Source organism: Athene noctua, chromosome Z (assembly GCF_965140245.1).
Source record: "Athene noctua chromosome Z, bAthNoc1.hap1.1, whole genome shotgun sequence".
NCBI lineage: Eukaryota > Metazoa > Chordata > Aves > Strigiformes > Strigidae > Athene > Athene noctua.
In genome coordinates this window covers 6,897,456-6,920,650 of record NC_134077.1, presented here as the reverse complement: position 1 = coordinate 6,920,650, position 23,195 = coordinate 6,897,456, and the positions used below count along the sequence as shown (strand labels likewise).

The 23,195-nt window shown below is 36.6% G+C and overlaps 1 protein-coding gene across 2 annotated transcripts in view; it reads left to right on the top strand.

Moving 5' to 3' along the window:
- PIK3C3 (phosphatidylinositol 3-kinase catalytic subunit type 3) overlaps window positions 1-23,195 on the top strand; it is an 81,779-nt gene that overhangs the window by 7,573 nt on the left and 51,011 nt on the right. The window contains exons 5-17 of one of the 2 annotated variants that reach the window (XM_074932297.1): window positions 2,042-2,128; window positions 4,206-4,301; window positions 11,141-11,212; window positions 11,659-11,748; window positions 12,317-12,421; window positions 12,900-12,992; window positions 13,635-13,820; window positions 15,097-15,251; window positions 16,486-16,573; window positions 17,752-17,819; window positions 20,806-20,911; window positions 21,765-21,881; window positions 23,052-23,183. In XM_074932297.1, coding sequence (XP_074788398.1) covers window positions 2,042-2,128; window positions 4,206-4,301; window positions 11,141-11,212; window positions 11,659-11,748; window positions 12,317-12,421; window positions 12,900-12,992; window positions 13,635-13,820; window positions 15,097-15,251; window positions 16,486-16,573; window positions 17,752-17,819; window positions 20,806-20,911; window positions 21,765-21,881; window positions 23,052-23,183 — 1,395 coding nt within the window. The remainder of the gene's footprint in view (window positions 1-2,041; window positions 2,129-4,205; window positions 4,302-11,140; window positions 11,213-11,658; window positions 11,749-12,316; window positions 12,422-12,899; window positions 12,993-13,634; window positions 13,821-15,096; window positions 15,252-16,485; window positions 16,574-17,751; window positions 17,820-20,805; window positions 20,912-21,764; window positions 21,882-23,051; window positions 23,184-23,195) is intronic. The other variant, XM_074932298.1, reaches the window with a different exon arrangement.

Below are 23,195 nucleotides of genomic sequence, written 5' to 3'. Positions count from 1 at the left end.
ACAGTTTTTCATGTGTACATATATGCGTACAGTTCTTCTGGGTCTTGTGTGCAGGCCTAACTAGTTGCTGTATTATGACTTCTTTTCCTCTGTAAGGGGGGTTTACAGGCTTAAGAGATTAATAATTTTGCTCTGAGACATACAGAATTAATTTTTTCTGTATTCTGTAGTGCAGTGAACAAGAAAATGAACTAAATTTATGATCAAGGTATTTAAATAACTTTTTTTTTGCCAAGACTTTGGTAAGTGCTATCCTGAATCTGTGTATTTGTGCTGCATATGAATACATTTTTGTTTAGATTAAAAAAATAGGGAGTAGCTTAGAAGTGGCTAAAATGTAAGGGTAAGGAATTTCTTCGTTGCTGAGAATGAGACCTTTTCTGTGAACTAGGTAGGACATGTTTGAATGCATTGAGTGATGATGTCTAGCATGCCTGAAACAGCATTTTGGGTTAAAACTGGTCTACATGCAGCTGGTTCTCTACCTCTGAAATATAGTATAAAGCCACATATGAGCCCAAGGCCAAGTCTTGCATTATCCTTTCAGTATAGTCCAGGCACATTCTGTCTCTTTAATATTGCTGAGATAGAATTTGATGAACTGGCTGCAGAATATAAGATAGCAAAAAAATTATTACTATATTGTACTCCTGTTTACAATCCTGCTGATAAGTTGAAATAACACAAAGACTGTGTTTTGGTGCTTTGGTTAAATTCAGCATCCTGAAATGTTATTAAGAATTATACTTTGCTCCCCGCTGCTTCCCCCCCGCCCTCACCCACCCTTCCTTTTCCTTTTGTGCTGTTAAGGCAATCTGAAGATAAGCTGTCCCAGAATTTACTGGATATAAAATGAATTTTTAAAAAGCCCCTACTACATACTGAATGGAGCTAATTAATTCTTAGAAGTTGTAGTGGACTTCCAAAACTTGCTTCAAAACTTACTACTTGGGTGAAGCTATACTGTGGTCTAGATCTTAAAGAAAGGTGAATTAGCTGCTTCAAGCAAACAATCTCATAGATGTTATGACGTTATGTTTTTATGTTTCGTGGAATGAGTTCAGAACAAAGGGCGTCAGATGCTTACAGCTAATTTACTATTTAGTGCTTCTGGAAATGTCTAGTTCTTAGCCAATCTGGAAATAAGTTTGTTTTTTTAAAAAAAAGGCAGGATTTTCCTCCCGACTGAATAGGATTTTTTTAACTGTCTTTTAAATTGTGACTGCTTTTGTGTAGTCCTTTACTTTGGTAGAGCCAATTCATTGCATACTGCAAGAATTACTGATGCTTTGAGCAACACTTAAGATTTCTTAGGAGCTGAGAAGATGATCCTTGTTCATATTTGTGTGGTCTTCTGCTGAATTTTTCATAAACCATTGCGTGTCAGTGCATCTGAAACTACAGGTATTATGGCTCGTATCTTCTCTTCTACTCTCCTGTTAGGTAGTCCTTTAAGCAACTCAACTTCCATGGTATTTTTACAGCAATATGTAGGTGTAGGAGTAAAACTTGAACTACTTTTCAGATGGCTAAAAAGAAATGGAGAACAAGGTCTCTATGACTTGCTGTTAAGTCTTTTGTGACTTTTTTTTTTGTGACATGTAAGTCCCAATCTGAAAACTGTTTAGGTGTAGCTAACAAGGGCAGAATTATTCAATTTGGATAGTTTTTTAAATACCTTCTTTTTGTTTGGCTTGGTAAGTTTTACTGTATGAAGGTTAGTAACACACGAAATGAAATATCTTTGTTAGGAGACCGTGCTTAAATGAGACAAGTTCCTGTTTCTAATGTGTTAAAAATGCAGAGGTGATGTTCTTGGAATGTGGTTTTGGTCTTTGTCATGATTGGTGTTTTAAATAGTAGAATTATTTTTATGGCATGGCTTAGCTGTTTACAAAGTTCTACTGTGTGTACTATACAAACATTTTGTTCAGTTTATTTTTCCCCCGATTTCATTTTAGTGTCTCCGTTAAATTATAACTTTGATATTCTTTTCCTTGATCTAAACAATTTAAATATAGTAATTGTTTTTTTCATGTAGCTCACCAAGTCTCATCGGCAAGGTCATATGGTGAAAGTGGACTGGCTGGACAGACTGACCTTTAGAGAAATAGAAATGATCAATGAGGTGGGTCATTCTACATCAGATCTCTAATTTTCTTTTTTTTAAAATCTTGTTAATATGGAATCTTTGCTTGCTTAGGAGGCTAACTAAGCACTTGTCCTATTTTTCTTCAACCACTAATGTATATGATGGAAGGAAAAATAATTCTTTAAGCATCCAAAGTGGATTTTACTTTGGCAATAATGAGAATCATAGAATCAGATTGGATTGGAAGGGACCTTTAAAGGTCATCTAGTTCAAACCCCCTGCCATGGGCAGGGACACCTTCCACTAGACCAAGTTGCTCACAGTCCTGTCCAACCTGGCCTTGAACACTGCCAGGGAGGGGGCAGCCACAGCTTCTCTGGGAAACCTGTGCCGGGGCCTCACCACCCTCACAGGGAAGAATTTTTTCCTTACACCTAGTCTAAATCTACCTGCTTTTAGTTTAAAACCATTACCTCATTTCCTGTTGCAACAGGCTCTGCTAGAAAGTCCCTCCCCATCTTTCTTATAAGTCCCCTTTAAGTCCTGGAGGGCCAGTCTAAGGTCTCCCCGGAGACTTCTCCAGGCTGAACAACCCCATCTCTCTCAGCCTGTCCTCACAGAGGAGGTGCTCTAGCCTCCCGAGCATCTTTGTGGCCCCAGAGCTGTACCCAGCACTGCCGGTGGGGTCTCACAAGAGCGGAACAGAGGTGGAGAATCCCCTCCCTCAACCTGCTGGCCACACTTGTCTTGGTGCAGCCCGGGATACAGTTGGCTTTATGGGCTGCGAGTGAACACTGCTGCCTCATGTCCAGCTTTTCATCCACCAGAATAGTTAGCTCTCTTATAAAGTTTTCAGCTTCAAGTGAACTTGATCATGAAAGGCAGAATTTATTAATAATTTGGAATGGCTTGTGATAAATGCTGTTATATATGACTAATTTAGCTGTAAGATTTAGACTGAGATGGGATGCTTTTTGGACATGCGGGATGTCTCTTGGTTTTAGACCTGTTGAGATTTATGGGTTTTGATTTTGGGTGCTGAGGAAAAACACTTGTAAGATTTGAATAAATATTAAAAAAAAAAGTCATAGTTAAATACCTGAATGAGGTGAGCATTGAGTTCACTGAGCAAAATTACCCCCAAACTGTTAAAAGATTATATTCATCCATTGTTTTCTTCTCTGTGTTCTGGGATTTGTGTTGTCATGTTTATAATTAGACCTCTGTGAATCAGATACATTTTGAACTTAAATCTGTGTTTTTTATAAACACATGAGTATTTTTTTTTATAACTCAGCCTATCCTTTTTGCTTTTTTCCTCTTCCCTTTCTGTAAAAGTACAGTAAACCAAAAATTTATGATTTCCAGAGCTGTGCCTTAAATGCAGTACCACTTTTCCTGTTCTGTAAAGTTAATCCACTGTTAATGCATGAAATGAACTTGAATTGCTTGTTATTAAAGGGAATGCTTTTTTTTTTTGCATTAAATGTATCTTTCTGGTGGTGGTTATGTATAAATTTTTTCTTATTTCCCACCTAGGTCCTAATATTCTAAGGACTTTTTTTAGGTAATGCATTCAAAAACACATACATGAGCAAATCTGCCTCTGAAAGTGAATGAGCTACGAATCTAATCTTGTAGTTTAACTTTAATTTGTCTCTTCGACAGTGTTACCTAAAAAAGTTTGGGTTGAGGTTTTTTTTTGGTCATGCTTTCTGTTTTTTGACTTGTGACATGCATAAATGTGTGTAATGATTTAAAAAAAAAAAAAAAAGGCAAACTTAAAACCCAATTGTTATCTGGTTATTCTTCATTGCCTTTTTTCAGACCTTTAGTCCACAGTTGCAAGTCTCAGATTAAAACAACGTGATTTTGTCTGTTACGTGTGGATGTTTATCATGAAGTGGGGATGTGAGGAAGTAAGAATGTCAGGAAGAAGGTGGTATGGTCTCAAATATTCCTATGAAATGATTAACTGAATAATTGGTACAACAATAGATAATCTAATTAATCAGTTATAGCACAGAAGAAGTAGGGTAATTTCTCTACTGAGAATACTGAAGATTGATGTACTTTAATATATGATACACATCTGTGGTGGTTCTCTTCTCAGAGGGAAAAACGAAGTTCTAATTTTATGTACCTGATGATTGAATTCCGTTGCGTCAAGTGTGATGATAAAGAATATGGAATAGTTTACTACGAAAAGGTATGTGCCTTGCAGGCTTTATGGTCTTCTTTAAAAAGCAACATATGCACCTAAAATGGATGGGTTTTTCTGCTGAGCTGAAATACTCTGCTGCAGGATAGCAGCAGACAGCTGTCAGTGGCAACTGTTTATGTACACACAAATCAAATAGCATAGATGCAACAAGATTGCAGAAGTCAATCATTCGTGTAATACAGTTCAAGATTACAGAATTTAATAAATGTGAGTGATTAAAAATTTTCTGATTTATGGTTCCTTCAGTCATCCAGCAGTAGTTTCAGCGTAGCTGTATGTAAAATTATGTTTTATATCAGGAAGAAATGCACCTGTATTGACTGGTAACTTTGTAAAATATAAGTTATTAAAACTTTTCACAGGAGCTCTGCTGGTGAATGTTTTCTCTAAAATGAACAAATGTAAAAGTTTAGTCTTTCATGCTGAAAATGTTTTGAAAGTCAATTAAGTAAAAGATTTCTGGACTGGAGTGCCTTGCATCTTTTCTTTCTGTTTACAAAGCAGATCTCCAAAACAGTGCCTTCAGTGTTTTTTATGAATTCAGTATTAATCAAGCGAGGGATTCCTGAGTTTAACAGACATCAGTGTGTCACTGGAAGGCACTCTCAGTACTTGTACGGACCTGTGTATTGTGGAAAGATGCCCTAAAGTAGAAAAAGTAGTATATCTGTAATTTGGTTGCAAAAAAAAATTGTCAATAACTGCCTCTTAAAATTTTCAGCATGTTTAGATTCATAAGAAGTCAGAAAGTTACCGAATAATGCAGCTTTATGGGAAAGAACAAACAGATAGAAAAGTTGACCTCAGATAGGCTGAGGTCCTGTTGAGATCAGAGGCACTAAGTAAGCAGCATCTATTCTGAGAGTTTAATAAAATCTGTAATTCAGTACGCAGAATGTTAATACAATGAAAAACAGCAAATATTTCCAGGTATGTGACAACATTACCAGTTGATCTGGACAGAAAAACTGTGATTTAACTTAAGATTCTTGAAGAATGTAGTGAAAAACAGTAGTAAATGGCAAAAAGCAGGATTCCACAAAAATAATTCTGAGAAGAAACAGGTCCGATTCTGCCTCAGCTGTATGATCTGTAGCAAGTTATAGTTTGTGGATGTTTGAAAAAATAACTGTTTAAATGCTTTTAGTCTAGACCTTTGAATAAAGGTGTTGTTGAATATCTAAAGCTATTAACAACAGTAATCTCAGGGCTTACTGTAACAGAGATGTCATACAAAAGAAGCTGTTAAAGTTGTTTTTTCAAATTGCTGTAGTCTTAACGGAAAATTTCTTAAAAGTGCCAGTCATTTTTAAGCCCTTGCAAGAGCTCTGTCTTGCAGATGTGAAAAATGATGCCTGTGGGTTTCCACGTTCCATACACATATCCCATACGGCAGTAGATGCCTTTGTAATGCTTCTATTACAATACACAGTTACAAACAGCAGTTCCACTTGGCCACTTAGTGTCTTCTCCCACAGTCTGAGACAAATATGAGGGTAGCATGTGGGGTGTTTTGTGCTTGTTTTTTTTTTTTGTGTATTGTATTTTTGTTCAGGGTTTTTTCTTTGGGGGGGAGTTCATTTGTGGTTTGGTTCGGAGTGGGCTTGAGAATGGGTTTGGCTTTTGTTTTGGGGTTTGTTTTGGTGAATTTTCATAATTTTGGTGAAACTATACATTAGGCAGATGTCTAGGTTAGCTCTTTTGCATTTCATTTTGTGGATTGTAGTTGACAATGGGACCTCTCGCCACCTTTCCATATCTTTTTGCCTTTAGAATAGCTTGTTTCACAGTGCTTCTATACACTTCCAGAACCAGGTATTGTAGAGGACCTTACTATTACAGAACTCCCTTGTGTTGCAAATCAGAATGAAACCTATGATATGTCAAGATTCCTCCGTGAAACAATATTAAGTTATTTACTTCTGTGGAAATCAAGGAAGTGTTTTTTGGAGAGCATAATGGAATCTGATCAAAATCTTGAAACCTTTTAGTAACTATTAGTTTTTTACATTATAATGTGCTGACTTTTCCCAGGTGCAAACTGTTGAGTGTGGCTACTGTGCAACTTCGTGTCTTTGTCTCTTTTATTTTTATCATTGTGTGTGGCGTTCCTGAAAATGATTTCTCTCCCTCACCTCCAGGAATCTACTATTATAGCTGAATTATTGCTCATTTACACACACTTTTTTTTTTTGGTCATCAGTATGGTTTTACAGATGTGCGAGGTGAGGGAAAGAAGTCAGTCTTTAAGCATGCATCTGTTTCTTTTAATAGATGTTAAAAGTGTATGGAACAAAATAACTATGAATTGACTACTCTTGTGGAAATAAAGTAATTGAATGGGTTATAGTACATATTAAAGCTATAACAAACTGCAGTTTGAGGGATTTGTTGTTATGAAGTAGCTTTTCAACAAGTTCTTGACCCTCTTCTGACAGCAGTAGGAAACAATACATAAATTAGTGCCTGTCTCCTCAGTTTTGTCATGCTTCCAATTACAGTGTACAGTATACATGTCTGGCATCACCAATCCAGTATATTGAGTCTAATGAAAGTAGATTCTGTTGTCACCTGCCTGTGACCGATAGTCGAAGTGGAGATTACTTGTCATAGTTTTGTTGATAAATTTGTTTTCAAGTGTTTACAAAGAACTAGCCTGTTAAACAGTGGCTGATAGAATTTGAGATTCTTTGACTCAACATTCAATTACATTGAAGTGGCGTGGCAGTGGCTCTTTCCTTGTTCTCTGTTAACTTAATTTTAATACAGCATTCAAGATGTGAAGGATAGCAGTCTGCTAGGAACGAGAGCATTGCTCTGATTTTCCATTTAGGCAAAAATTCAGTGTGATTTTTCCAAGTGCAAATAACACCAACATTTATGAATGTGTTTTCATGCAGATTTCAAGTGAAACCTTTGTTTGAGTAAATAAGTCAACTGCACTGCTGCATCCAGTTTCTTAATTAAAAAAAAAAAAAAGTAGTCTGATTATCAGAGCCTTTTTCATGGCTTGAAAGAAAAAAAAGTACTGTCTACAGCCTTAGGTGTCCATTTACTTTCTGTGCAGGAGAAGCTGAATTCCATTGGTGTTATCTGAAATGATGTTTTGACAAAAGAATATGATAAATAGAACTTCCTTATTTATTGATATTGTGAAAATGATTTTCAGGAAAATGTAGAACCATTTTGCTGGTTTAGAAAATTCTGCAAATTTTGCTTAAATGGACTCAATATTTATAAAGTCACACACAAACCTTAATGTAGTGAAATACCTCTGTAGCTCTGTAATTAGTAGTTTAAAGCAAGGTAATGATGTTTAGTACTGATGTTACTTCTGTTTCCCAGTGGAAAAATAACAGGTCATCTCGGGTTCTGGATGTGCTAGCAAGAGGAGCAGATTTACAGAGTGAAGAGTTTGCCGAAGGCCCAACATCTGCCCTGTGTTGTTAGTCCCGTGGAGTGAATGACTGTTGGTGATTGGAGGATATTATGTATTTCTAAAAGTTCTGTGATGTGAGCTAAAGCTTGCTACATGGCTATGATGAGGAGAGAGACTTCAAAAGCAAGCACTTGACCAAACTCAAATGCTAATTTAGAGTCAACTCTCAGCATTGGTGTGCCTACATTCAGTGAGTTTGTATGGTGAGGGTCACAGTGATCCACGGGATGCTCTCCAAGTGTGATGGAGAATTAGAGCTGTGTGTTCATGTAGTTGGAAGGCAAGTGAAACAGCCGACATCATTCACAGGCCTTGTGTCTTCTTGAAGATTTCATGAAGCAGTCTGTTGAAAATGTTAACTTGACACAGTAACTTGGCCTACAGATGTTTGACAAAGCTTGGATTCGTAGCAAGTTTTGGTTGAAACTTAAGGCTTTGTTCTAAAATGCAATGAAACAGTGGGAATGTTGTGCTGAATAACTAGCTTTTCAGCTTGGCTCTTCAGCATAATCTAGCTGCATATGGAGAGTTTAAAGTACAGTCATTACAGTATTTATTTTGAAAAGTTAAAAAAAGAGATGCCAGCAATGAGTTTAGAAATCATTCTTTTAAAACTAGTATTGGAAGAAATCCCCAGTCTTCATTTTAGAGAGCATACAAGCATTTTGACATGAGGCACTGGAAGGCTTTGTGCATTTTTTTATTTTTGTAAGTAAGCAAATTTTAGGAAATTGTAATGCTGTCATTCTCATCCTTGTAAGTTCTGAGTTGGTAATAGCTGTCATAGGCTTTTGATTGTGGAGTAGGTGCTCCATTTTTACCAGCCTGAAAGCTTTGTTAGACTCCTTCTGTTTACAGCTATTTTATCTGAATGTGTTCACTGAGAGAATGATGTAGTAGTATGGGTGTTACTACTTCTTATCCCTAGAGAATTCACATGGGATATGATGTTGTAAACATCTTGGTAGGAGTTTGGACATTTACGGGTGAATCCACTCCTGTGTCAAGTTTTTCCTAGAGCGCTTTTACGTGAAGGGTCTAAGTGGCATATAAACTTGTCACGGTGGCATTGGTAATCCTTTGTTTTATAAAGGGCAAGTCAGATTGCAGCCTTACAGTTTGGATTAGGAAAATAACCAGTTAGTGGATAGAAATCAGTCTGTCACCTCTTGGCATCATATGTGTTTATTTTCAGAAGGACTCCCCAAAAAACAAATCAACTGTTTTTTATGTAATTTGACTTTAAGACTAGTGTAACATGATCTGAAAGTTCTGTCTGATGAGGTGGCAAAGGTTTTAATACAAGGCAAGTGCTGATCTGTCAGCGTGGCTCCAACTCAGTTCAGTCTACTGTTACAGGGATGCAGTGGTATTTTGTTGTAATACTTTGGAAATGCTTTGATAATATAGAAATATATAGAAATACTTTGGAAATGCTATTAATTCTATACAATCAGGTTAAAGGTAAAGTCATTATTTAGGCAGTAACTTTTTAAAACAGGGAAGCTATAAGCACCTCTTCCTTGTCCTCTTCAGTGTTTGCATGTGTACTTTTTTGAAAGAGTAAACGGTAAAGGAGTCCTGCTCATGTTTTGGGACCATTGTCAGCCACAGCCAGATTGTATGTGTATTTCCCTTAACTAGAAAGTATGTGTGTATAGATACTGACATTATTTTGACATTACTTTGACTATAAAATTGTTACTTCAGAAAGGCGTAGGGCACTAATAAATGTAATAAAAGTGCCTTCCTGAATGTGCATTATAATAATAAGAGATCTTGTACTATAGTCAGGAACACAGTATTTAGATAGTTGGAAAAAAATGTTTCTCCTGAAAGGTTAATGGCAATTTTAACTCCTGTGTCTTGTTGGTGACTGTGTGAGGCTGCACAGGCAGGACTCATGAACAACCACAAAACCACGGATGAAATGCAAAGAGTACATTTACTCATTACCTGGTGACCTGGGGGACCTCTGCAGCAGCACCCAGGCAGAGGCACGGAAGCAGGGCACAGGCACCACAGATCTCGTCGGTTGCTTAGACAGAAAAACAAGAAAGAAAAAACCTTGAACCTGCTCCTTCTGCCTGTATAGATCAGGGATTTTCACAGGTGTAGTTTTCCACTTTGATATTTCCCACAGCAGAGCAGGAATCTCCGGGATGTTCGAAAAGGTGCCTCCGAGTCTGTCACAGGCCTGTGTTATCTAAACACGGACATTCCACCTGTCAAGCACACAGAACTAAACAACAATTAGTATGTGTTTTTTGACACCCCACCTGCAAGTCACTTCAGCATGTTTACAATCCTCCTTGCCAATCTGCTGTTGTATTCCCATAGTGGCAAATGATTCTTTTCTTCCCTTGATACATGCCCCTCACTTCTTTGAAAGTTACCTCTGGAAAGTATAAAGCAAAGCCATCCCAAGAGGATGTGTAATTGGAAAAACAGGAGAAAAACCAAGAAGAGGGTGGAGGCAGAAGCAAACCTGAGCATGTTATCTCAAAACTGTCAAAACTTACATTATTGAGGGAAATGTTGATATGTTAAAAAACCCTTTTATTCTGAGCTAAAATTTACTCCAAAAGAAATGGAAGCAAACTAAGTATAAATATAGCATAGCACATACTGTCTTGTTTTTTCTGTTTTACTGGCTTTGAAATTTTCTGTAGATCATGTCAGCTAATGCTTAGTTTTGCAGTTAAAAACCCCCAAAACTGCTGGGTGTGGCTGGAAGAGGGAGAGAGTTTCTCTTTTTGTCATGTGGTGGCAGGCTTTGTATTTTTTTCCTTCTTCCTGGTTCAAATAGGAAACTTTTAGCTTCTCACTCTTCTTATTTGTGTAGCAGCAGGTTAGACTCCCCTAAGGAAAACTAGAGGCCTCCTGTCATACTGCTCCAGAGCAGCACAGCACAAACCTCTAGAAGAGACTGGATTCCATGTGGAACCCATGATACACAGGCACATGGGTATCTTCCTAAATTCATCTGTGATGAACTGTTAGGAGATACTTTCTTCAACAGGGTTGTTATTTCTAGGAAATTATTTCATTTTGGTGGAAATATGTGTTTCTCTTTGTACTTCAAGAGGACACATGTAATGATAATGGCAAATCTCTCCATTCACCTGTGTGCCAGCATGGTAGATAGTTACCAAGTCTCATCTCCTCAGATGAACTTAATCTGTCTTGCCACTTTATTTAAAAACAAGAAAAAAAAAATCCATTTCTTATTTTCTGTTTTCCCTTTATAGCTATCAAAAGTCAGCAAGTTGTAGTTGCATCATTCTTTCACTGTAGTATAATCCATAATACATTAATATGGCATGTTGTTTTTTTTCCTAAAACTTGAGATGTTTAATATGCCTTCCAACTTTTTGTCATTCAGGATGGTGATGAGTCATCTCCAATTTTAACAAGTTCTGAAATTGTTAAGATTCCAGATCCCCAGATGTCTATGGTAAGCATGCTTCATGTAATGCCATCTGTATTACAGTATTTTTGTTGAAGTTTTCATAAATGGAGATGAAAGCTTGCCTATATTGCTGTCTTCAATATTTTAAAATTCCAGTGGAAAGATGTATTTGACCAGTTGAGAAATATAATTGGGTTTGACTTTTAATTTTTTAATTTTATTTTTTTTCTACTGCTGTTAGATTAAAATATAAGAATTGGTTTAATGCTTATGTTCATCTTCTCCTTTCCATACCTAATGTGCTTGCTTCTGAGATATAGGAAAGCAGAGAAGGGAAGGGGGATTGTTGGCAAAAGAGGCCAGAGGGTGGGAATATAAGGTAAGAGGGAACTGACGAAGATAAATTTAGAGGATGGTACAGTAACTCTTGGTCGCTTTGTCTGTTAAAATATTTTCTCCCTACACTCTCTTGTATGTTGTCTTTCATGTAGACAGTGCCTAAGTACAGTTCTAGAAAAGATTTCCATTATTGTGGATGCCAATTCAGTGGGACTGGTATTGGCAGCTTTGGGAACCTTAATGTAAGTGGGCTTCTACTGGCAACACTGTTTGAGCACTGTGTAATCTAACACTGCAAGAGCAAGTCTGACTGCTGAAAACTGCCTTGGCTGCTGACATCTCATTGACACTGTGGCTCCTATTGTGGCTCCTACTGTTGCTAACATGGTATTAACAGTGGGAAAACTTCTTGAGATGTTTTTCTTGCATACAAAGCTTTATACTGCAAACATCATCCTAAAAAATGTTCATCAAGTGGCTAGCACGTTTGGGTGCTGTCAATCACGGATGTGTTGACTGAGACGCTTACATTTTGCAGCAATTCACCAAAAGGCAAGATAGGGTTTGCAAATTGTGTGAAGTGGAAAAAAAACAAGACTCAAAATCCCCAACAACCCTCCACATATTACTGAAGGAGTTCCCTCTAAAACAACAAGAAAAAATAATCCAGAAGACAATGTAGTTTTAGATGTGTATTTTAATTGCTATGAATTATTCAAGATACTGGTGAGTCTTTGCTAGATGGTTTCATTTCAATAGCAAGTTTCTCTGGAGTTTAAGTATTTATATATACTGACCCTCTGCGTTTAGGAGAACTTAGTAGAAAGCAAACATCACAAGCTTGCTCGAAGTTTAAGAAGTGGACCTTCTGATCATGATCTGAAGCCTAATGCAGCTACGCGAGATCAGCTTAATGTAAGTCGATCATATGTTGGCTAAATTAAATTTTGTTAGGTAGGCTGGCATTTATATATGGCAACAGTTTAAGGAAAATGCAGTTCATTTGAGTTTACAGAAAGTCATTAATTAAGAAATGTTGTTAAGTATTTCTTACAAGTGCTTAGATCGATGGGTCCAACTCAGAAAGGAGCGGAAGGTACTCGCTTATTTTTATGTAGAACAGTTTGGGGGGGGGGGGTAAGAATGCATATTGTGCACATACCATGTAGGTGTCTTAAAGTAACCGTATGTTTGCCTACACTGCCAGTCCAATCAACCACATAACTGAGGAGCAACACCCTGATATCATGAGGACTTTGTCCTGTTGAAAAGCTTTTTTTTTTCCTAGCTATTTTTGTGTTGTCAGTGTTGTGCTTTGTACACAGTGTAGTCTCTTGACTTGATGATGCCTGTTCATGCTTTTAAATTGACTTTCTGACTATTTATTTAATAGATAATAGTGAGTTATCCACCGACAAAGCAGCTAACATACGAGGAACAGGATCTAGTTTGGAAATTCAGATACTACCTTACTAATCAGGAGAAGGTAAGTTGAATCATTGAGAGGACTCTTTAATGCAAGAGGTGCTTCATCTGGCAGTCATTTTACAATGTCCTGTCCTTGCAGAGACACAGAACTTCAGTATCTTAGAAGCTAGTCAAGATTATTTTAACTTCTGTAATGTGTTACTGATTTAAAAATTAGTGGCTGTAATTTTCCCTCTTAAATCACGTGAACTGGCTATTACTACAGCAGTCTTTCTACAAACATTGACTGTTAGCTTAAAATATCAGTGCTGGCGATTCTGTCTTCAGCAAAGAAGAGTTATTAGACCCTTTTAGACAAGGTTTAGCTTTACCAGAATAAGTAGCAGCACACCAGAAGCCTAATATAAATCAAATAACCAAATAAGTCCACAGTAGTGGTGATTTTTTGTGTAACAGCTATTGTGGTAGAGCAGTGACCATTGATTTCACAGTTTACTTAAAAGATAACTCAGCTGCAGTTTTTTGGGACATATTAAAACAATCCAATATTGTATGGTCAACTTGTATCTGTCAGGTTCCCCAGGTCTTTGCTGATGTAAATATAGTCTGAATCTAGTTCTGCCTTAACATGAAACCTTAAGTTTTGAAACCATTTGCTTAATCTGTTTTTTCAATGATGAATTGTCCTATCTCTATTTAGGCCTTGACAAAATTCTTAAAATGTGTCAACTGGGAGCTACCACAAGAGGCAAAGCAAGCACTGGAACTGCTGGGCAAGTGGAAGCCCATGGATGTAGAAGACTCTCTAGAACTTCTGTCATCTCACTTCACAAACCCAACAGTTCGGCGCTATGCTGTCGCCAGACTTCAGCAGGCTGATGATGAGGTATATGTTCATCTATGGGTACATGTGAAAGTCAGTTGGTGTCAGGATTTTTAGTCTAATTGAGTACTTGAAATGTTTGCTACTTTTTAAGGCATTTAAGTGAGTAATAATGATGGAAAACTACAGAAAAATGAAATGCACCGTGATGCTATTTACTATCAGCTCTTTATGGAGCAAAGCCTTCACATTATTAAATGGCACTCATTGATAATTGTCTTAGTGTGAACAGCCAGTGATATCTGGTTTTGTCAAACAAAGTGAAACAACCATATGTTCTCCCCAGAAACCAGTGATAAATTTTGAATGTTAACTTGTATAGAAGTGCTTTGAACTTAAATAATCTATGAAAAGATTTCCAACAAATCCACCTGGTAAATTGAAACAGTATATTGTCATACTCTTTTGCTAAAGAGAGTAGAAGAGCATCTGTGGAAATAAGGTGTTTCTAATTGTATACTGATTAGAATATGATGAGCTGTGATTTGTGAGTAGAGCCCACTTAATAAATGCTGATCTCTTAAATGTTAATTATTTATCTGTTTTGACAGTAAAAAAATAGACTTTGAATTTATTACTATAACTCTTGAATCCTTGGCAATCAATAGAGTTTAAAATAGGGAACATAAATATATCAAATTTTTGCAAGCTTACTTCAGTTGCCAAGGTCATACTGCTTTGACTTTGAAAATGAACATTTCACTAAACATTTGAAGGCAACTAAACAGAGCAGCTGAGTAGCAGAGGGAACAAATTTATTATAAACGCCAAGTGATTAAAATTCTATTCTTCAATCTAAAATAGATCAGAGGTGTTCTTTTTTTTGGATCATCAGCTACACAGGGGAACAACAACAAAAGATAGTGCATAGGGAGGAGAGAATCTGATTTCTTGGTAGCATGATCCATATCTTATGCTTGACTTTTCTTCTTGAGCCACAAACTGAAAGGTTTAGTTTGTGGATGCTGGAAGCAAGTAGGGCAGCTTAACTAAACAGAACTTTAAAGTAGTATTTACTTAATCAGCACTTACTATTTTAGAGTAACAAAGAATTAGTAACATGATAATTCAGTATCTTCTGGGAGTCAAACTCCATCCTACACCAGTTTTTTCTGTTGTATATTGCTTGCTAGGGAGACCCCAATTTCTGTTTCTTTATAGGTCACTAAATCCTGACTAAGTTTTTCTATAAATTAGAATTTTGAAAACATACGTAGTCCCAGTCAGCTTTGAGTAACCCCCCTCAATTAATTTTTGGGTTTTTTTTTTCCTTCATGAGGATTTACTGATGTACCTGCTACAGTTAGTCCAGGCATTGAAATATGAAAACTTTGATGACATAAAGAATGGACTGGAACCTAGCAAGAGGGATAGTCAAGGTTCAATGTCAGAAAGCATGACAACATCTGGAACTAATGGTGCAGAAATAGACAGGTAAGAAGCTTAAATTTGCAGTTGAAAAGCAGAAATGTAACATTGTAAATCCTCAAATTCTTTCTCCTTTTTAGGGACCTTTGCATATTCAACATCCTATTTTATAATCTGAAGCAGTAACATAAAAAAAAATACCCCCTGAGTTTTCATGGAAGGTATTTCCTGACTATAGATAGTTTACAGAGCAAACATTCTTACCCTTCAAGCTGTGGCTTTTCACCTTACTACACAAAAGGAAAACAGAAGAGCAGGAAAAACTTGCTTCCTCCTCTCCTTGCAAAAGTTAGGATGCCTTCAGTGAAGTTTTGTGAGGCTCCACTTCCCACTTTCATCAAAGAATACAGATCTAAAAGTCCAATCAGTCTGAAATGGAAAGAAATTCCTTCTGGTCCTGCAGAAGAAGGTGTAAGGAGAGTCCTGTGAATGTAAAGGAGCTGGGGGAGCATGCTTTTTATTCTTGCAGGAATCCAGAAGGACTGAAATACCTAATTAACACAGCATTAAGCAAGGTGCAAACAAACTTGGTTAACTGAAGTCTCCTGTGAATATTTAATATAGATTTTCAGGATTTTTAGTCTTAAGCTTCAATGTCTAATCACTTGTATCACTAGGGTATACTTTCCATTTTACAAGTATACTGCTTTTCATTGATCTTGATGCTAAGCTGTAGAGTGGGTGTCCTGGGATATATGGTGTATTTTGAGGCTGCAGTGACACTTAGACATTAGTAGAGGTGTTTGATTACTTCCTTTCAGGTAAATTTACTGTCTGATAATTTTGCCTTGCAAGCATGGGTTTTTCTACTGTTATGTGTAATTGCATTCCAGAGACAAGTGCGTGCAGGTGTTGTGTATTAGCAATTGCATCTTAAGAGCGTTTAAAAAAAAGCTTTTCCTGAAAATGCGAATTTGCTAAATTCCCATCTGTGTCTGCTTGTTTTTATGGAAGATGAAACAAAATGCTAAGTTGGATGTAAGTGAATGTCCTTCACAGGCATAAACTGTAGCTACCCAGGCACAGATTTTTGCCATTTTCAGGAACCGCAGCTGTCAAAGTTGCTGTTCATGCAGTTTGTTCTGAAACAGGGTTGAGATACTATCTTCAGAGATACATTTCTCCTGTTTTCTGAATTTCTTATGGTGTGGAAGTGAAAAGCATTGCTATTTGCGTGCATGCCCCTAACTCCCAAGCTAGAATTTTGAATCAAGCTAATTCCATGCTTTCCTTTTCGTAGTTCCCAGATCATGAGTCCTACTCCACCTGTTTCCTCACCACCTCTTACTTCTAAGACAAAGGAGCTTGCAGACAATGAAAATCTGGATGTAAGTCAAATGCTTTACCTTCTATTTTTGATACTTTTTTAGTGATCCGGTACTGGTTTTAGGGTGTTTTTTTGTGAATATTTGGGTCTTTCTGCTGTATCTTGCTGAATACTTAGAAGTGCTCAGAGAACATAAACAAAAACTAAATGCTAAGAAAATAGCAATACCTTAATTTTTTTTACAGGCTATCTATTTATGTACATAGTCACACTATCCAAAATTGGGGGACTGGGCGTTGAATTCTTCATAAAATTAAAGTACTGTCCTTTAAAGGAGAAAATTACTGCAAAGGCTATCACATGCTGATTAGATACTGACAATTGCATGTGTTTGAGGTATTTTAAAGCAGGTTTTTTAATGGAAAACTGTTATCCAAATGTTTTAATCTCTACAGTATGTTCTTCCTGTAACCATATTTTTTGGTGTGGGTGTCAACTTTTTTGAACCTAAGTGATACACTGTGTTGATTTACGTCTAGCAGGGATTTTATACTCAATTTATACCACAAGTAGAAGAGTAATAATGGGACTGGAGGGAGGGAAATCTAGAAGGTAAAGACAGTTTGAGGGAATGTGGTTTTAGTTTGCAGTTAATTGGTCTTTGAACTAAAGATCCATTCTCTGTTGCAAATCTTTCCTTATTGTGTCTCAGTACTGCATAGAAAATAAACCTCAAATTGAGCATATCAGTGAGGATACACAGATTTCTTATTAGTTGGAATATTAAATGCTGTGTATCCTCTATCCTCTACAGATCTTTATGTTAAGATGTGGAATATTTTAAAGAGTTTTAGGTCTCCTGGATGCAAAATAGGGTAGCATATCCCTTTCAGGGGTGAATCTTATAGCAAGAGATAATTGCATAGGAGGAAAATGTAATATATTGTAAATAGAAACTTTACATTAAAGGTTTATTGTTGGAGAACATGTACTTATGATATGTTGTTAAGTACTGTACTGGCAGACTTTTTTTTTACTTGTGGTGGTGTTGCTGGATTTGGAGTAATATTAAAACTAGTATGATGTAAATATTAGGGTGGATTGGATTTAGATTTTTAGAAGGGAATGTATCTCTCAAAAGTGCCTACAATTATTTGGGGTTTTTCCTTATCTTCATGTCTCTCTCAAGTGCTTAGACTTCTTTGTAACTTTAATTTTGCTTTTTTCGATCCCTTCCAGCAAGACCTTTGTACTTTCTTGATATCACGAGCATGCAAAAATTCCACGTTGGCAAACTACTTGTACTGGTATGTTAGAAACTGCTCATTCATGCTGTATCAATGTCTAACTGAAATCAAAGCTATAATGCCCAGAAGGATGCGCAGCAAAAGGTGACCTGTCTTGAGAACTTGAGAATCTCAATTTCTCTTAGTATAAAGTAGTAAATTTAAAATTGTATTCATTTGAACAGAGTAATAAAAGGAGAGGACTGTTTTTTAAAACGCACAAATACGCTTTACTGTTAGACAAAGGTGAAGGGCATTAAGTACAGTGTTCAAAACAAAAAAAGCCTAACTATTGTTTATAAGTTGTCATTCAAATTGGTTATGGTGAGGAGGAGGAGATAAAGTTCATCTTCTGCTCTGGTTTTGTGTTTGATTTGTGTTTATAGTTTTTGATGGTGTTAGATAGAACATTGAACTTATATGCACTTTAGGATTAATCAAGTGTATACTTTATGAAGCACTAATTATTTTTTTAGATTCCATTTGTGGTTGTGTTATGAGCACAATGTCATTGCAGATTGTGTACTTTTTAAAGGGGAACTTTAGTTGTGGATAGTTCATCAGGATAGTAGTAAGCTAAGATTACTTAGCTAAGGTTCTATTCTCAGTTTAGTGGTTAAAAAATTAAATTAGATGCCTAAACTAGTCATCTGCATACCTTCTGAGTAAGTATTTACAGACAGGAATTATCTCATTTGAAGAAAGCTGAGGTGAATAGAGCTGTACTCTGAAAGCCTGTGTATGTGTGCATTAATGTACATATATATGCATATATACAACACATCCAGCCATTTACTTGTATATACAGACCTATTTTAAAAGAGAGAGCTTAGGTGCCTTTTACATGCCTAAATTAGTCAAATGGTTCTCATTTGTATCCTTTGTAGATACATCTAATAATCAAAAATACTAATACGTATGATCATAATGTTCTATGAATATTAGCCACAGATAAGTCATGAATTGGGAGTGGAGTGTGATGTGTGACATAAACCTACCAAGGTGTTCTTACAAAATTCTTAAAAAAATCCTAACCTATCCTGAGAGTGATGTCATTTGTGAATGTCTTTATTATTATTTCCGTGCTTTTTCAGTATCTTGAATTTAAGAATATTTAAGTGTATGACTTAACTATAGTTCACCTTAGTGTACATACTTCTGTTGCAGGGGCCAAAGATAATGCTTGGCCTGAGAAAAAAGTGTTATTAAATTAAAATGGTTAAAATAATTGCTGGCTGAATTGATGTGGTTAGAAGCCAAATGCTTGACCTAATCAAATACTCATCAAGATAAGTGTTAGTAGGTTAGCTTATTTCTATCACTTTCACAGAAACTGTGCACTTATGTTTCAGCAACATCTCAGACATTCAGTCTACAGAAAGTTCAAACATCCAGAACTCTGAAGTCTTATGACTTAAAAAAACCTCCAAACACAACCCCACCCCAAAAACCAAACAAACCAAAAAAAAACCCCCACCAAACCAAAAAACTCAGTCTCTTTATTCTTTGTTTTCTTTCCAGACATCTCAATTTCTCAGTGACAAAATAAAAATGTTGCAGCCACTGTTTGAGCTGACGTAGCCATAAATCCTCTTGGCTGCTGATCAATTGCTTGTTTCAAGTATCGAGATCCAGCATGCACCTAAAATAATCAATGGAAAAAGTACAATAACCCTTGAAAATCTAACCTCCTGCTCAGTCACTTGTCATTGTAAAGCTATCCCATCTTTACACGTCAACAGCAGCTACAAGAAGTCAGTGCTACTGCTTTTTTCTGTCTCTTCTTCGGATGTATGAGACACCAATCCAAGTATGAAGCATTACTCTTACTCCTTGTTTCAAGATGTCTTTGAGAAACATGAAAATGGCATGTTTCAATTAATTATTTCCTGTTTTTCTTGAAGCTTTGGTGCACAGAGTTTGTAAATGGGACTTATTTTTATACACATATTACTGTAATCTAATTTTGTCATTGTAGGGAAGGAATGGTGTAGAACAATGTATTAGCAAAGTCCTAGAAGTCGTCTTTAGTTACAGATTTCAGTGAGATAATGCTCATGAAATAAGCTACATGTGTCTTATTTTAATATATATAATATGTATTTATAAATAAGACTGGACTGATCAGCTGCAAATGACCAACCTCTAATCTTGACCCATAATCATTCAGTTAAAGATAGTCTGCACAGGTGCATCAGGAAGTGGTACTTCTGGCTGCCTGTGTAGAGTCCGAGTGTGTGTGTTGAATCTATAGCGTCACTTTTAAATCCAAATGCAGCTTTTGAAAATTGACTGACTTGCCAATTTGTTTGGTTTTTAAATAGTAGGCTTATATGGGTTTACTGTGTAATAACTAGGAGATAGCAGAAAGAAGACTTTCAGTGCATTGCTGCTTTTTGCTAACCACTGCTGCAAATAAGCACAAAAGCATTCCAAACAGCTGCTCAGCATATCAGATTTTCAGCATAACTGTCCCAAATTGCACTGTTTGAATCTTCTACCTGAATCATAATTTTAGAAATGAAAACTTTCTTTGGAGTGTAGACTTCAGAGAGCTGCTTCAGGACCAATATCATCTCTTCCACCATTTTTAATGGTAAAATAGGGACCAGGTAGGGTGAGACGATTCTTGGTTTTGCAGGTGTACGTGAATCACAAGTTTGCTGTCACTACCTTATGTAGAGGGTAGTAGCACAGTGGAATGCCTTCTCCTCCCACGTGTGCTGCTTGGTTGGAGTGTTCATGTGATTTGGTCTCAGGACTTGTCCTGTTTGAGTGATGCCACTTCACTGTAAGTGACAGACCTCATAAACCTTGATAGCCTCTCCTGGTCCAAGTGGGAATTTGTGACTATGCAATTTTGAAGATCTTACCTGTTGGTGGAGATGTTGATCTTTGAATGAGATCTCTCTTACTTTTAGTTCCAGGTCTATAATACAGGCCTAGTGTATTTCACTCACAGTGCAACATGAGAGTACAGCATAACTTGGGTTGTTTTATGCTGCAGGTATGTAATAGTGGAGTGTGAAGACCAAGACACGCAGCAGAGGGACCCAAAGACTCACGAAATGTACCTAAATGTGATGAGAAGATTTAGTCAGGCTTTGCTGAAGGTAATGCCTCCGTGTAAGGAAATACATATAGTGGTTTGGGCTAGTCATTTTTTACAACGGCACAGGTGTCTAGGAGGATGATGGTTTTCTATGTCATATGTATTGAAATTTTTAAAAAGCTTCCACTTTTGCTTGAATTTTGAGTTTGTGGTAAAACAAAGAAACTACTTGAAAAAAGAACAAGTATTGAGAACTTTTCCTGAGTTTTATTGCTTGTTCCTCTTAGTAACATGGTGGGCCTAAAATCCTCTGCCTTTTGTAATCAGCCTATTTTATTTAGTATTTCTTAATTGGGAACACTTATCCTTGCAGTGCAAATTAAGACAAGAGGACCCATCTTTTGAATTCACACACTGTTGTTCTGTGTATCAACAGCAGAGGGTGCTGGAGCAGCGGGGAAAAAAAGCAAAGCCAGAAAATCCCAAACTTCCGTGAATTGCAAGCTGTAATTTATAGCAGATGTGCAGTCTTTCCTGATCCTTGTGTATCTCACGCTTCACATTAATTCAGATTTTTAGGGACATTACTCAAATCTGACTCTTATGCTTCATACGAGTGTTCTATGTGCTTAACCTTATTAACTTATTTTGGCTGCGTGAATAGGTTTGTCATGCATGACTGTTCACCGCTGAAATTGTTGATGCAAATTGAAGTGCACTGATAGGTCAGATAATTAATTGCCAGCTACAATGATTCTGATTGCGTTTTACAGAAAGTACCTTTTGAATTGACAGGAAATTGATCGTTATTCACTTACCTCTTAAAAGCCCAGAGGTCTAAGAATAAAGGAATAATTTCTAGATAAAATAATTGCAGAACAAAGAACTAATTTTGTTTCTTTTAATTCGCTTAGGGTGATAAGTCTGTCAGAGTTATGCGTTCATTGTTGGCAGCGCAGCAGACATTTGTAGATCGGCTGGTTCATGTAATGAAAGCAGTGCAGCGTGAAAGTGGGAACCGTAAAAAAAAGGTAACTATGGATTGGAAAACTTATAACAGATGTCTATCTGTCCCGTAACAATTTTAATTAACTTTAAACAAACTCTGGAGAGATTTAGATGAGTCAGAGTTCCAGTGTGTTCTGAAAGTTTGTAGATGAAACCCAGAAGAGGCCCTTGAGAAAAATCTTGGGCTATTTTGGCAAAAGGAAGATAGGAGAATAATTGAATAAGTTGATGATACAACAGTGAGCAAGTTGTGAGGGACGTGGGGAGGCAGCAGAGGTTATTGCGGTGTGAGAATTACACCAGGATAGATAGTAAAATTTGACTAGCAGCAAGGTTTCATTTGTTCTATGAGCAACTAAACTTTTCTTTTGAGGTGTGTGGTTTAGAAGAACTTTTGCCTTACATTGCATGTTGAGGAAAAGGATTTCTAAGATACGTGCATTTTAAGAAACTTTGTCCTTAGTTAAAATATTTTTAAGTGAACTTGTCAAACGATATTTCTGTAAAACTAAAAAAGCCCATGGCTTTGATGTTTGGATTAAAATCTAGCTAGCGGCAATTAACAATTAGACATATTCCTGACATTAGTGGCCTACCTTGCTGTGTGTTTATACCTGTTACATTCAGCAGAGGAAAAGACTACAGACTTCTATATATATTCAACCTTTATTATGTAGGACACCAAGTATAAAGTGCTTGAAAATTGGTGGTGTATTTCTGGTAGGAATGTAGAGCAAATCCTGAAATCACATCTATGCAAGCGGTTGGCAATTCGGTTCATTGGTGGTAGGGGATCTCCTTGAATTCAGGGATTTAAGGGATCCAAGCTAAAGACTTGAATCAAGTTTCTGAAAAAGCACTACATTTGATACTGGTATGGAAAACAAATCATGCTGTTACTTGTTCAGACAATTTAGACATAAATTTTTGTAAGACTTATCTGGCACAAAATTGCTTGGCTGTACTCAGACTAGGTGGAATATCTTCTTCTTTACTCAGATTACTGCAGATAGAGAGTTTATGTTTCACTGGATTTTACGAGTGGAACCTTGATTCTTCGTAATAGTAAAGAAGTGAATAAATTGGGTATTTATTAATAATACAACCTTTGTTAAAAGACTCTAACTATTTGTATATACTTAATATGTATTTTATGGTGTTTTTTTAGAAACAAGTCTTTATTCTTCTTTTAGAATGAGAGGCTTCAGGCACTGTTAGCAGATAATGAGAAGATGAATTTAGCAGATATGGAACTTATTCCTCTTCCTCTGGAACCTCAGGTGAAAATTAAAGGGATAATCCCTGAAAAAGCCACTCTCTTCAAGGTAAATGACATC